At 52.2% G+C, this 15,807-nt stretch overlaps 1 protein-coding gene across 1 annotated transcript in view; it reads left to right on the top strand.

Annotated features, from left to right (window-relative positions):
* The window catches only part of ATP6V1B1 (ATPase H+ transporting V1 subunit B1), an 82,014-nt gene that overhangs the window by 22,386 nt on the left and 43,821 nt on the right, over positions 1-15,807 (top strand). Inside the window, exon 2 of the mRNA XM_073343055.2 lies at positions 9,402-9,457. Coding sequence (XP_073199156.2) covers positions 9,402-9,457 — 56 coding nt within the window. The remainder of the gene's footprint in view (positions 1-9,401; positions 9,458-15,807) is intronic.

Genomic DNA, 15,807 nt, shown 5'->3' with positions numbered 1-15,807 from the left:
ATCCATTCCCATTCTGTCTGAGCATCTTGCACGTAAAATCCACAACAGTAGCAACATCCCTAGCGTATTTCATGGAATCTCGGGCTCTTCTCTCTTTTCAGGGCCATCACCCTGCGTGGAATGGAGGGGCTGCTGATTTTGCTTTAAGACATTACTTTCCTTTGGGATGTGTTGGATGGCTGGCGGGGTTTATTGGGCTGAAGGGGTGTCAGCGTTGGGAGTGTCATTCTTACGGAGCAGAAGTCTTTCCAAAGAGGAAGGTTTTGCAGCATTTCCTAAAGGTGGCAATTTGCCTGATCTCCTCCAGACAATGGTCCCGGAGCTGGAGTCCCTCGACAGAAAGCGCTTTGCCCCCTGCTCTCACAAGCTCCATCCTGGGCTGTCGTGGGGCTGCACAGACTGAAATTTGGTCTTTGCTCTAGCTGGGGCTTGATCCATGAATTGCATTGAAGATTAAGACAAAAGGCTTCAGCTGGCATCAGGTGCTGACTGGGAGCCAGTGAAGGGACTTGAAAACAGGCCTGCTGTTCTCATGATGTCCTGAGCCACGGTGAAGGTGGGAAGCTATATTTGTGCACACCAGCGATGGGGGCCAGGTAGGTCCACAGGCAGAAGAGACCAAAGATGCAAGGGGAACCAAAGCAAAGCTTGGGGCAATGGAACATGCATATGGAGAAGCTGGCTGGGCAGCTAGGGAGCCAGCCAGGAAGCACGTATGAGGAATAGGAAGTGGGAACTGGTATATAATGGCCTGATGATCTCAAGCTGTAGGATTGGAAAGGGAATGCTGCTGCCAGCCATGGGCAGAGTGTCCTTGTGCCCCAATGGGAGAGTAGCTGCTGTTGGAGTGGCCTCTTCCCAAGCCCTCGTACACCGCTGCTAGAAGGAGATGCCCAGTCCTGCGGCTGCCCGGGAGCCAATGAGTTTCCTGAATGGGGTCACGGCGGCCAGTTTGCGCCAGATGGCTAGGAGCCGGGGCTGCTTTTACAGACAGGAAGGGACTGAACCGGCCGGCTGCTCCATCGACTACTGTATCATGTGGGTGGTTTCTAAACAACGGGCTGGGCTAGGAAAGGCAAGGAGAGAAGAAAAGGCCCCAACAAAACCTCCCTGGGGAAGGGAAGCGGCCAGAGCAGCAAAGGATATTTGTAAAAAAGTGGGGAGTGAAATAATAGGAAGAATAGTCACTTTGGGAATAAAAGAGACAAAGGAGGGGAGACCAGTGACTGGGGGAAGCAGCCCCCGCAACACCCAAACCCCCCCAGGCTGCAGAATGGGAGGCCGGTTTGCTGGGCAGACTTGTGAGGTAATTGAGTAACAGAGAGACGGCTAATTGTAAAAATGGAAGGAATTAAGGGAATATGAGCATCTCTCTCAAAGAGGGTATGCGGGAGTGTGGGCTGGAGCTATCGACAGCGAGCGGGGAGGCAGCAAAGACACCACTGGCTATGTGAGAACAGAGATGGGGTAGCAAGAAAGGGGAGTCCAGGGAGATTGGCCGAAGGTGCTAGCTATGTACTCAGAAGATCAGGTTTGCTAGCTAATTCTTCCACAAACATGCGTGTGACCTGGGGCAAGTCAATAAATCTCTCATTGTCAGAGGTCTCCATCCCCCAATTGCAGCTAAATCTAATCCCTTTGTCTTGGTTATTTAGACTGCAAACACCAAAGGGCACGGACTGTCTCTTACGGTGCAGATGTAGTTTCTAGGTGCCTCTATAGTGTAAAGTCAGACCTGGAACTGCTTTATCTGGAGCACGATTCCCATGGACTTCAGGGGAAATTGCACGTACTCATAGCTGACAGAAGCGAAGTCCCTGTGTTCTGCTCCTGGCTTTGCCTCTAATGCCTTCCGTGATCATGGGCAAGGCAGAGAACCTGTCATGCGGACTGTGGTATTTAACTACCCCACAGAGGTGTTGCGAGGATCAGTCAGTTCACAGAGTGCTTGGAAGACAAAAAGCATTAACAATTATTCATGTGTTTTTTAAAACATCTTTATAAACTGGATGACATTGTACGTTATGCTGGGACTGTGTCAGATTCCCCAGCGGAGTGGAATCTAACCAGGTCAGTACTTGGAGGGGAGATTTGTCCCCACCCCAGGAAAAACCTAAATGCTGCAAGAAATCTTCCGTAGCGTTTTGCAGTGTTGTTGTAGCCGTGTTGGTCCCAGGATATGACAGAAACCAGGCAGAAACTTCTGTTGGCATAAGCCTGAAGCAGAGCTCTGTGTACCTTTTTTGGGGCCGACAGAAGATATTCCATCACCCACCTTGTCTCTGACACAAAATCATGTAAGAACATAAGCATGGCCCAACTGAGTCAGGCCAATGGTCCATCTAGCCCCGCAACCCTTCACTCAGTCAGTCCTGAGATAATGCCCCTCTGTGCTGCTAGCTGCTGGAGATGTTTTCTGTAGGAGGAGGTGTCAAATCAAGATGCTGAGTTCTTGTAGTCATTACAAACCTGCTGATCCTTTCTGCGAAGGGGACACTGTGAGCCTGCTGTCCTGTGCGAACTCGGCGGTCTCCCTACCTTGAGCCCCACTTTCGTTTCCATTCAGCGTCAGCTTTTGCTGCTCATCAAAATGAATCCCTTGTTGATAAAAGGGGCCCACGAGTGGGACTGGCAGCCCCATCTGTCCATCTGTGCGTCACTAAGGCTCCTGTGGCCATGACACGGAAGTGCTGTGGAGAGCGAATTTAAGCACAGAACCGGCCCATGAGAGGCAGCAGCAGAGCAGATCTCCATTGTCAACGAGCATCAAAGGCTCGGGGGCAGGATGAAGATTGAGAGGGCAGGTCTGTCTCCATCGCCCCATTAGATCCCTCACTCCTTTGCAGAGTCTGAGAAGCCAATAAACGCCAGGAATAAGGGAAATACGAAAGACAGTGCTTTGAGATCCTTGACTAGAAGGAGCAAAGTACCATAAGGTGTTATGACACTGTGGTGAGCATAGGAATAGTATAAAAATATGCAACCCATGCTCTCGTGTCCCTAAGCCTCTGACTGCCAGATGCTGGGACTGGATAACAGGGCATAGATCACTTGATAATTGCCTTGTTCTCTTCATTCCTTCCAAAGCCCCGGCATTGGCCACAGTTGGAAGACAGGATACTGGGCTAGATTGGCCATTGCTCTGACCCAGTCTGGCCGTTCTGATGTTCTTATCTAGATGGATTTGTATGGGGATGGAGGAACTGATAGGGGATAGACAGGGATAAACAGGAGGGTGGTTAGGAAACATGCCTTTGCACACCTGAAAAAGTCAAACCACCTGTACAGAAAACTTAAGAGCAGAAAACACAATACTGTCACTGCTCAGATGTTGGGAAGAGCATGGCAGGATCCCAGCTCTGCCAGCCAGGCACTTCAGGATCCTTCCCTCATTTGATGCCAAATAGTAACATAGCAAAAAAAATAAAAACCAGACACTGATGCCAAGCCAAGTTCTGCTCAGCCGCTGCCCTGGATTTCCTTCTGGGAAGAGGGCCAGGAACCTCTAGGATACATCCAAGTGGCTCAAAGGTCAAGTGGTCATAATATCACCCAACATGAACCACATCTTGAAGGTAACACATGGAAGCAGGGTCGTGTCGCCTAGACCTCAGCTTGTTCCCAAGTAGAGTCACCCAAAGGGGCGTGAGAGGACGGAGCCAGTGATGGCGATGGACAGAAAACAGCGTGGGACTGATCGGTCTGGGTTTGAGATCTGGCGGGACTAGACTTGAAAGGGAAAGTGGCCGCTCAGACAGTTGCGTGGGAGGGATGGGCTGGAGGAAAGGTCTGAGTCCTGCGCGTACTTACATGGGTATCCTGCTTGCCGTGGAGACGATAAATGTTGGGGCATGAGCCCAGGTCAGGGGCCTGGAGCAGAGCTGCCAGAGCAAGCATACGTTTTAAAAGAGGTGTTACCAGAATGGCCAAACCCTCCATCTGGTCAGCTGGTCTGTCCCTGAGAATGCCTGGAGCGAACGCTTGAGAGGAAGGCATAACCCCTCCTGTGCAATAGGAAATGAAGGCCTGGTCCAATCCCCCCTGGAGCCATTGGAAAGACTCCCGTTGGCCTAGACGGGGTTTGGATGGGGCCCTTGTCTCCGGACCCCAGCTGAGGATCGGTTTATGTCCCCACGCATGAGGTGTGCCATTCACAAGACAAATGTTGTGTCTTTTGCTCTTTACAGAGCACTACCAGTAATGCAGCCATGGTGGGGTCCAAATAGCCATGTTTGCTGGACTTACACAATGGAGAAGGCCTAGCTACATAGACACTCTGCATCTCTGGCTGCTTTCTAAAATGTGGAACCCAGTGAGAGCCAGTAGAGGGCTCGCAAGCTATTTAAAGGCAAGCCAATATTCCTGCCATGCTGGACACTGGTTTGGCTGCCACCTGCAGGGCTGCCAGCGACGCCACCTGCCCAGGTAACCACCTTGAATGATGCAGTTTTCAGAAGCAGGAGACGTCAAGCCCCAGCTTGGAAGCAGGCTAAGGTCAAAGTGTGCGCTCTCCCTGCCAGCGAGAACATGCTTCCGGGTATGGAGGGTGTAGTGGGGCACTCCAGTAGAACAAGGGTTAAAGCAGCCCGGGAGAGGGCTGTGGCTGGGATAAGGAGTGAGAGCAGCTGAGGGAGTAGCTGGCTACAGGAGTGGCCAGCTCAGTCAGGGCCCGGCTGGCCCTGATAAGAGGGCTGGGGGCCAGGAGCTGAAGGAGTCTTACCCTAGCCCTGGAGTGGGAAGGGCCTGGCTGCCTGGGAGCAAGGTACCGGAAGCAGAGCAGAGCAGTGCAGTGCAGTGCAGTGCAGCGCAGCGCAGCAGTGCAGTGCAGTGCTGGGGAAGGATGAAGGGAGCTGGGGAGCTCCAGCCTGGTAAAACCCCAGGCTGAGGCCTTGTTGAAGGCCTCCAGAGGTACTGGGGCTGCAGAGGAGCAGCCTGGGAATAGGCAAAGGCAGCAGGTCCTAACCCCTTGCCCATGATGAGCGGCCATTACAGACTGCAGTCTGCCCCAGTGAGCAGGGCTAGATGATGACTGGCAGTAGCCACTGAGGTGAGGTTAGCATAGACGGTTGGGGGTTCCCCTGGGAGGGGAGACCCAGAGTGTGGGGACTGCTGTGGGAGCAGAGCCCCTAGGGTAAAGGGGCACCGGGGTCCCGGAGGGACAGGGAGCCTGAGGCAGGCAAGCCAGCAGAGGATGCTCTGGAGTTGAGCTAATTCCTAAAACCAGCAGGAGGCGCCGCACCGCTGAGTCCATGGTCTGCTACAAGGCAGCACCAGCTCAGCAATCATGCAGGGCCCAGGTCTAAATAGATAGCCCGTGTCAGGTAGCCAAAACCCTGACAGCCTCTGGATTCGTGCTGGCCTGCAACCGAAGGGTAGAGTGTGTGTGTGCACACTGATGCAGGGAGGTGTTGTAAGGTTCAAGGAATGTTTGTAAGGCTCCTCGAGACCATTACATGGCAGGCACAGAAGAGCCCAGTGGGGCTTGGTGTAGATCGCTCAGGGGCAGGTTTTTCCATCACCTTGCCATTGCTTGCTGCTCAGGACGGGGCTAGAAAGCACCCTGGGGTTTGACACGCCTCTCACCCCAGCTTTACGCCTGGCTGTCCCTCCACTGGCATCAGCAGATGTACACCAGGGGAAGTGAGGGCAGTGGTAGAGAGAAAGGGAGAGCACCACTCTGTGGGAACGTTACTTTAGCACCTTGAGGCTCCAATATGCTAGGTACAAGAGACAGTCCTTGCCCTGAAGCTCTTGCAGCCTGAACAGACAAGGTGGGAGACAGGAAGGATTATTATTCCCACTTTACAGATGGGGAAACTGAGGCACAGCATGATCAAGTGACTTGCCCGAGGTCACGGCAGAAAGTCTGTGGTAGAGACACAAATGGAAACTAGATCTCCTGAGTCCCCGGCTAGCACCTTAATGGCAAGGTCACCCTTCCTCTCCTGGGAGTGCAAATCAGCAACAAGAGCCAAAGAAAATGTCTGGCAACCTAGCCATATCCGCCTGAAACCCCCCTCATTCCATGAGGATTTTGACAAGCTGAAGTAGCCCGGCTTAGAACCAGGGGCCGATTTCTTGCTTCATGTCCAGACTACAGAGGGAAGCAGGGCACAAAATTCAGCTTCAGAGCCAACCTCCCTCCCAATCCAGGGGCGTCTGGATCAGGGGATCTGTCCTGGCCCATTGCATTAGAGAGGCCAGCTGCAAAGATAGGATCGGGACCTTAACTTTCCTAGAACTCTGGGGTGACAGTCTGGGGCCATCTCCAGCCAAAACCTTGGGAGACTTGAGATTTCCTCAGTCCTTTGGGCTGAGCTGCATCCGGAGCTTTGGGCTCAAAAGAACCTGAGATTCCCAGGGAAGCTCTGAGACTATAAACCCTGGGAAACAAAACTGGGGCAAAGGCCTTGCAGAGAACCACTGACCTCCTTGCAGCCTGTCTATCAACCTCCACATGGGCCCCCATTGCAAACTCCAAGCCCAGATTTCAACTGCTATGCTAGGTTTTGGGCTCTTTTTTTAGATGCCCACTTGGGCTCCGTGCTACGCTCGGTTGAAATGGTGGGTCTGCTCTGTATAAATGGCAGTGCGGGGCTCAGTGCTGATTGTCCCAATGAAGCCAGATCATATGTGTTTCATTTACAAGTAGAAAGATGGATTTTATTTTATTTTTTTTCTAGCAGCTGGCCCTGCAACCTTCCCCCTGGCTGGGCTGCCCAGACCTTTCCCTAGCATGCTGACCAGCATTCTCATTGTTCACATGTAACCCTCCATCTGTCTGCATCCATCTGTTGTCTCTTGTCTTATACTTAGCCTGTTAGCTCTTGGGAGCAGGTACCATCTTTTTGCTGTGGGTCTGTACAGCACCTAGTGCAGTGGGGTCCCGGGCCATGACTAAGGCTCCAGGCACCGTGATAATACAAATAATGTTTGGCTTTCTAACGGCCAGACCCACAAGCTGCTCCTTGGGATCTGAGAGTCAAGCTGGTGTCATTCCATCTCCCAGGTCGCCACCAGGAATAAAGATTCCACAGGCTACATTCCGCCCCTCCATCCTGTGCAGCCCCATTGCCTTCCTGCCCACACCTGTGCACCTCCACTCGCCGTCATGGGGTTGCCCAGGCGAGACTGCTGGGTACACAATCCTGCTGGTGAGGCACAAGTGCAGCTCCTTCTGTCTTTCACCGAGTTAGCTCCAGCAGGAGGAACGAGCCACCAAAGCGCCAGCGGCTCTGACATCGAGGAGCCCAGGGAGCAGCTGAGTAAGAAGGTGCCATTTCTTTTTGAGAGAGAGAGAGAGTGAGAGCCGCTTTTCACAGCTTCCGACAAAAACACAGTGACATTTCTGAAGTGCTAAACTCACTTGTCGCCCAGTCTCGCCACTGTCACGGTGTATGATGTCACCAGAGCCCTGCCATGGGACACAGCCCTGCAGCTGGCTGGGGGGGCGGGGCCGTACGCCCTCGTTAATTACACTCCAGGCAGGCCTGGGCATGGGGGAGAGGCTGAGGTAGGTTTCGCCTTCGCTTCTCTTCCAGCAGCGTTTGCGAGTTCAATGCCTGGATTTTCGGTTGCAGCCGGGGTTGGTTTTGGGTGAAGGGGTCTGAAATCTGGCAAATAGCAAGGTAGGGGATCCCATCCCCCCTTCGCCGCGGGGGCAGCCTGGGCCCGGGGCTCCCAGATGTGCAAGGCCTACTGGGCAGGTCGTGACCTTTACAGAAACGGTGGCGATACATGTCAGGGCTAATGGACTTGACGCTGCAAGGCGCGGGCTGGGGGCAGGGGAGAGAGCGCATTCAGGAAGAGATCAGTGCAAATGCGGCTCTCGTTGCTGGAGGAATTTCTGGGTCTGGTGGCTGTGCGCGTGAAGCTAGGGAAGGGGATGGGCACACCCTGCGGTTCTTTGCCGAAGGAGCTCTCTGGCGCTAGCTTTCGTTCACCGGGGGAAAGGGGTGCAGAGTCTAATTAATACAACAACAGACCCAGCGTGGGGATTTTAACAGGAAAGCAGCCATCTCTCCTCCCAGAACAAATCCCTGCTCACCTAGCAACGTCCCAGGTATCGCTAAACCGCACACCACAGCCACGGGGATAAATCTCCCTGCTCCAAAAGCATGGCCCCTGCATGCTTGAGCTCAAGGAGAACCTCCGCAGGCAGTACAGAGCCTATGACACACAGCTGGCCCGTTCTCACTCTATCCAGTAGAGTGCAGTTTGTGCTCGCTCTCTGTCACCCACACACGTATGTCAGGTGCCTACACATGTCATGCACCAGCCTTTTCACAGGGGGCTGGGTTCGGGGCACCTCCGTGGGCCGCGTACAGGAACATAATTCCAGGTCCTAGACCCTGATCCTGTCTTTAGGATTTAGCCGTGAAGCCAGTTGTGGGGTTACACAGTCAGACAATTAAATAAGAGAATGGCTCCCCTCTTACTTAAACTTCAATAACATCTCAAGGTGGGGGGTGTCCCCCGAGAAATGTTTCAGGTGGTACGTCTGCCCCTCCCGCTGTGGTTCAGAGAGAAGACCGGCAGCCGCCTCGCTGCAGTCAGGACTCTGGCTCAGACCCTTCGGCCCATGCAATGCTAAAAAGTCCCCCCCACCTCGTCTTGGGGATGGGAATGCCAGAGGCAGTGACTACAAGAGGCCCCTTTGGCCGGCTCTAAGGCTGCAGAGACCCCTGCTTCCCCTCCCAGCTGTTTCCCAGACAGTATCAACCGGCTAGAGAAGACCGATCAAGGGCTTTTATTCGCATACCACAAGGACCAGGAGGCATTCAGTGAAATTGAAAGATGGTAGATTCAAAATTGATGAAAGGGAATATTTTTTTCACACCGTGTATAAATTGCCCGTGGAACACATTGCCACCAGATGCAGTTAAGGACTTAGAAGCTAGACAACTAGACTAGCCAGAATTGTTTCATAGTTAACACTCACACAGATTTTGGAAGGGATATAAACCCTTGTGTTTAAGGGTTTGAACTAATCTCTAATTTACATTGTCAGCTCTTTGGGGGGGCAGAGACTGTCTTTTTCTTCTGTGTTTGTACAGCACCCAGCACAGTGCGGTCCCAGCCCATGACTGGGGCTGCTGGGCACTACCACAGTGTAAATACTATTCATAGGAAGTAGGCTGAGACCTTAACAGGGGGCAGATTATCCCACTTCTGCCTGCTGTGGGGTTCTTACACCCTGCTTCTGGTGACTGGCAGCGGCAGGAGACTGGACCAGTGACCCAAGGTTCAATCTACTCTGGCAGTTCCTAAGATTTGCAGCTTTGACCCTTCGATAGAGTGGATGCTGCACTGATGTTCCTGGGGCTGTCCCTGTCTTATCGGATCCTGGGAACCAGCCCTGTTCTGAGTCCGTTTCTAATGCCGTGCTCTTTGCTCTGCAGCGTACTGGACCGTGTGCGGTGTCAACGGGCCGCTCGTGGTGCTGGACAATGTGAAGGTAACAGGCATGCATTCATTGGTACTTTATCCTATGTCAAACGACTGGGCGTTAGCCCTATGTTTTCTCCCCACCTCTGCTTTGGGCTCTCCCCCTTGCTCACACACAGCCCTGGTCAACCCCACTTGGCCCCCGCCTCTCCCTTGAGTGGCCCCGTTTTCTTCCTCTGGTCCCTCCTTAGTGGTACTGTAGGATATGAGTCTAAGCCAAGTGCCGGGGGGGCTGGGAGATGTATTCGAGTTACCCAGGGGAGGCATCTCTCTGTGCCCTCGAGGCCGGTAAGGCCCGGAACTGGCCCGTCCCTTCTACAGCCCTCCTTGGAATGACTGAAAGCCCCAGCCCAGGGTTCGGGGGCAGAGGGGTGGGAGGACGGGGCTGGGTTTAGCTCTGCTGAGCCCTGATGCCTTCTCAGCATGCCCCTTCTCTCCCAGCCCCACGGGCCATGCCTGGCTCAGCACCATTCGCTGCCACAAAGACACCGCAGCCACCCAGCCGCAGCCTCGTGCAGAGAGCCCCAGACCTCGGACTGGGAGAGGGTTTCCTGCTCTTGAAACCCTGAACCATTCAGGAAGAGCTGGTTTGCTCCCCACGGCCCTGATCCCATTCCAAGGGGGTGGGAGCTGCCACTGAGCTCACCGGGATCAGGATCGGGCCCCCTGTGCAGCATTTCCCCTCTGACGCAAAGTGGGAGGGAAGCTGCCTCCAGGGTTTGTGCCCATAATGAACAGATGTCTCCCTAGGGCCTCGCGATTGGCCTCCTCGTTACCGCTTCTCCTGACTACCCAGCCCGTCGGCCCGGGACCCGGCATGGGGAGCCTCCCACTTAGCTTGTCCAGCTGGCCGAGGAGGGCCAGCAGCGCAATCTCCTGGAGCAAGGGGTTTGCCCCCCGTGCAGGGAGCAGGGAGTGCACAAGAATGAACCTGACCCTCTCGGGCCCCCGGCAGAGGGCCAGGCTGCTGTGTGTGGGGGGAAAGGGTCTGGTTCCCCCCATGTCATCTACCCCAGCCTCCCCTCACAGAATCATGTGTCTCCCCTGGGTGTAAAGGGCCATAAGAGGGGGCCTAATTTGAGCCGTGTTCAGTGAGCAAGAGGGAGCCAAGGGGGCTTGTAGCAGGTCTGCAGCTCCCTGATTCCCCACTTCCAGCCGCTGGGCTTAGCCGGAGCACAGAGCCACTCAGCCCATGCCCCCATTCCCGCAGCCGTGCCCCCTATGCCTGGGGCTGCCCGGGGGGTATGGCGCAGACTGAGGTGCTATGCTGATTCTTTGCCACTAGTGATTCCAGGCTCAGGTGGGCCAGATCCACTGGGTTGCTGGTCTTTCTGCCCCAGTGGGAGTCAGACCATGTGTGTAGGAGTGGGAAGGGGAGGGACAGTGACTCCAATTCTGATCTACATCTGTGCTGGGCAGCTGGGCTGGGCCCAGGGAGGAGGGATGGGGTTTGCTGGATTCTCCTTCTTGTGCATTAGGATTATCTGCTTTGCTCCAGTCAGTGATCCCACCGCCCCCGCTGCCCCCCCGGTCAATCCTACAGATGACAGCTGGGTGGCACAGGTGTTGCTGCTGGCAGAAAGATGGGGGAAAGCACAGATGTATGGTGGATTAAGGCCGAGGCATTACAAGCCTGCAACAAGGGTGCCGGCTCCTGGAGTCACGTGAACCATGGGTGCAAAGGAAAGCTTGAAAATATGACCTAAGGGTAACCAATGCAGCAACTGCATCTGCCTGAGTCTGCTGAGAGCCTGCACCAATAGCTCTGAGAGGGGGAAATTGCCCTATACCTCACAAGGGGCAAAGGGTTAACCCCAAGACCCACTGTTCAGCCCAGCAATTGAGCCTGCAGGCAGCACAGTGGGCCTGGGGCACTCACCCGAACACTTACACCCCTGACTGTTGGGGTAAGTCCCGGGCAGGCACCCTGCTACCTCTGCTCCTGTTCCCCTGAGGGTGAGCGGGGCAGGGGGAATGAACCCCAGCTGTTGTCCCTGATGCTCCTGGGGGAAAGGGCGGCTCTCTGGGAAGGGGTGGGCCCCCTTGCCACCACCACTTTAAGAGGGAAGCAGAGGCCCTGGAGTCCTTGTGTCATGCCCAGGGCCCACGAGTGGCTGAACCGGACCCTGCCCAGGTGCAGTGAGGGGAGGAGGAAAACAGGGCATCTCTGGGGGATCCCTATTCCCAGAGGCATCCCTATTCCCAGGGCATCCCTATTCCCAGAGATGACACTGGAGAGGGAGAAGGGCTAGGCTGTCTCTCAGGCACTGGTCCTCCAAGGTTTTTAGATGCCAAACTCCCACAGGGTGGTGGTGCCTAAATGTCTTGGAGAACGTGGGCCTGAGATCCGAAGGGAGCTTCTGGGGAAGGGAGCTGCAGGGCGCGGGGGTCATGGATCTTGCAACTGGAGCCCATTCGGCGTGGACGGATCAAGGGGGAGCCCTGCAGTGCCCTCCCTCCCCCTGCCCCCTGGAGCAGAGCCTTGTGCCCAGCACCAGAACAGCTGGTTTGTGGTACGGGTTGCCCAGCAGCACCTGCTGCAGGTGGCCTGTGACCAGAGAGGTGGGAGCCTGCATGGAGGAGGGGTCTAGGTGGGCCCTGGGTCTCAATTAACACTCATCAAGGGGAGGAGGGACGGCCTGTCCTGGCACAGCCGAAACCCCTGTTGGGCTGGGCAGAGAACAAGGGAGCGGTACAGTCCTTTCGGAGCCCTCCCTGTATTCTGTCCCCTTCCCTCCTTGGCACATGCTGCCTGCTTAGAGCTCTCCCCACGGGCTGGATGATGTGATGCAGCCACGCTGGAAAGTAACCATGGTATGTGGCACAAATACTGTACATGCAAAATCATGTTTAGTTTGTGTTTGGCTAAATCCTATGCTAAGCAAATGGGGGGTGGGGGGTGTTGGTAGACAGCTAAAAGGTGACACATTTTATAAGTGCTTATGTACAAATGCTAGAAGTCTAAATATTAAGATGGGAGAACTTAAGTACCTGGTATTAAATGAGGATATGGATATAACCGGCATCACAGAAACTTGGTGGAATGATGATAATCCATGGGACATGGTAACACTGGAAGGACAGAGCAAGTCGTGAGGGTGGGGGAGTAGCACTGTATGGGAAAGAAAACATAGTCAAATGTAGTAAAAATTTTAAATGAACCAAACTGTACCATAGAATCTCCATGGATAGAAATTTAGTGCTTGAATAATAAGAATATCGCGGTAGGATATACTGCCGACTGCCTGACCAGATGGTAATGGTTACTGTGAAATGCTCAGGGAGATTAGAGAGGCTATAAAAATAGAAAACTCAATAGTAATGGGGGATTTCAACTATCCCCATATTAACTGGATACATCTCACGTCAGGACGGGATGCAGAGATAAAGTTTCTTGACAGCATAAATGGCGGCTTCTTGGAGTAGCTAGTCCTGGAACCCACAAAGGGCGAGGCAATTCTTGATTTAGTCCTAAGGGGAGCACAGGATCTGGTTCACAAGGTGAATATAACTGAACTGTTTGATAATAGCGACCATGATATAATTAAATTTAACATCCTGGAGGGGGAGGCACCAAAGAAGCCCACCAAAGTAGCTTTTAATTTCAGAAAGGGGAACTACACAAAAGTGGGGAAGCTAGTTAAACAGAAATTAAAAGGTACAGTCCGAAAAGTACGAGGAGGACTTGTGGCACCTTAGAGACTAACAAATTTATTTGAGCATCAGCTTTCATGGGCTAAAGCCCACTTCATCAGATGCATGCGGTGGAAAATACAGTAGGAAGATATATATATACAGAGAACATGAACAAATGGGGTTGCCATACCAACTCTTAACGAGACCACTCGATTAAGGTGGGCTATTATCAGCAGGAGAAAAAAAACTTCTGTAGTGATAATCAGGATGGCCCATTTCAAACAGTTGCCAAGAAGGTGTGAGTAACAGTAGGGGGAAAATTAGCATGAGGAAATAGTTTTTAGTTAGTGTAATGACCCATCCAGTCCCAGTCTTTATTCAAGACTAATTTAATGGTGTCCAGTTTGCAGATTAATTCCAGTTCTGCTGTTTCCCATTGGAGTCTGTTTTTGAAGGGTTTTTTTGTTGAAGAATTGCGACTTTTAGGTCTGTAATTGAGTGTCTAGGAAGGTTGAAGTCTTCTCCGACTGGTTTTTGAATGTTATACTTCTTGACATCTGATTTGTGTCCATTTATTCTTTTGCGTAGAGACTGTCCGGTTTGGCCAGTGTACATGGCAGAGGGGCATTGCTGGCACATGATGGCAGATGTGCAGGTGAATGAACCTCTGATAATGTGGCTGATGTGATTAGGCCCTATGATGGTGTCCCCTGAATAGATATGTGGACAGAGTTGGCAATGGGCTTTGTGGCAAGGATAGGTTCCTGGGTTAGTGTTTTTGTTGTGTGATGTGTGTGGTTGCTGGTGAGTATTTGCTACAGGTTGTCTGTAAGCGAGGACTGACCTGTCTCCCAAGATCTTTGAGAGTGATGGGTCGTCCTTCAGGATAGGTTGTAGATCCTTGATGATGCGTTGGAGAGGTTTTCATTGGGGGCTGAAGGTGACAGCTACTGGTGTTCTGTTACTTTCTTAGTTGGGCCTGTCCTGGAGTAGGTGACTTCTGGGTACTCTTCTGGCTCTGTCAATCTGTTTCTTCACTTCAGCAGGTGGGTATTGTAGTTGTAAGAATGCTTGATAGAGATCTTGTAGGTGTTTGTCTCTGTCTGAGGGGTTGGAGCAAATGCGGTTGTACTGTAGAGCTTGGCTTTAGACAATGGATTGTGTGGTGTGGTCTGGATGAAAGCTGGAGGCATGTAGGTAGGAATAGCAGTCAGTAGGTTTCCGGTATAGGGTGGTGTTTATGTGACCATCGTTTATTAGCACTGTAGTATCCAGGAAGTGGATCTCTTGTGTGGACTGGACCAGGCTGAGGTTGAGGGTGGGATGGAAATTGTTGAAATCATGGTGGAATTCCTCAAGGGTTTCTTTTCCATGGGTCCAGATGATGAAAATGTCATCAATATAGTGCAAGTAGAGTAGGGGCGTTAGGGGACGAGAGCTGAGGAAGCGTTGTTCTAAGTCAGCCATAAAAATATTGGCACACTGTGGGGCCATGCGGGTAACCATAGCAGTGCCGCTGATTTGAAGGTATACATTGTCCCCAAATGTGAAATAGTTATGGGTGAGGACACAGTCACAAAGTTCAGCCACCAGGTTTGCCGTGACATTATCGGGGATAGTGTTCCTGATGGCTTGTAGTCCATCTTTGTGTGGAATGTTGGTGTAGAGGGCTTCTACATCCACAGTGGCCAGGATGGTGTTTTCAGGAAGATCACCGATGGATTGTAGTTTCCTCAGGAAGTCAGTGGTGTCTCGAAGATAGCTGGGAGTGCTGGTAGCTTAGGGCCTGAGGAGGGAGTCTACATAGCCAGACAATCCTGCTGTCAGGGTGCCAATGCCTGAGATGATGGGACGTCCAGGATTTCCAGGTTTATGGATCTTGGGAAGCAGATAGAATACCCCTGGTCGGGGTTCTAGGGGTGTGTCTGTGCAGATTTGTTCTTGTGCTTTTTCAGGGAGTTTCTTGAGCAGAAAGTGAAATCCCTGTAAGCTGAATGGAAACTTTTTAAAAACACCATAATAGAGGCTCAAATTAAATATACCCCAAATTAAAAAACATAGTAAAAGGACCAAAAAACTGCCATCATAGCTAAACAACAAAGTAAAAGAAGCAGTTAGGGGCAAAAAGGCATCCTTTAAGAATTAGAAGTTAAATCCTACAGAGGAAAATACAAAGGAGCATAAACTCTGGCAAGTGAAAGGTAAAAATATAATTAAGAAGGCCAAAAAAGAATTTGAAGAGCAACTAGCCAAAGACTCAAAAAGTAACAGCAAAAAAAAAAAAAACATGTTAAGTACATCAGAAGCAGGAAGCCTGCCAAACAATCAGTGGGGCCACTGGATGATCGAGATGCTAAAGGAGCACCCAAGGACGATAAGGAGACTGCAGAAAAACTAAATGAATTGTTTGCATTGGTCTTCGTGGTTGAGGATGTGAGGGAGATTCCCAAACCTGAGCCATTCTTTTTAGGTGACAAAGCTGAGGAACGGTCCCAGATTGAGGTGTCATTAGAGGAGGTTTTGGAACAAATTGATAAACTAAACACAAATAAGTCACCAGGACCAGATGGGATTCACCCAAGAGTTCTGAAGGAACTCAAATGTGAAATTGCAGAACTACTAACTCTGGTATGTAACCCATCATTTAAATCAGCTTCCATACCAGATGACGGGAGGATAGCTAATGGGATGCCAATTTTTAAAAAAGGCTCCAGAGGTGACCCC

The sequence above is a fragment of the Lepidochelys kempii genome, chromosome 4 (genome assembly GCF_965140285.1).
Source record: "Lepidochelys kempii isolate rLepKem1 chromosome 4, rLepKem1.hap1, whole genome shotgun sequence".
NCBI lineage: Eukaryota > Metazoa > Chordata > Testudines > Cheloniidae > Lepidochelys > Lepidochelys kempii.
The sequence above is the reverse complement of the archived record's forward strand: the minus strand, read 5'-3'. Positions and strand labels throughout refer to the sequence as shown.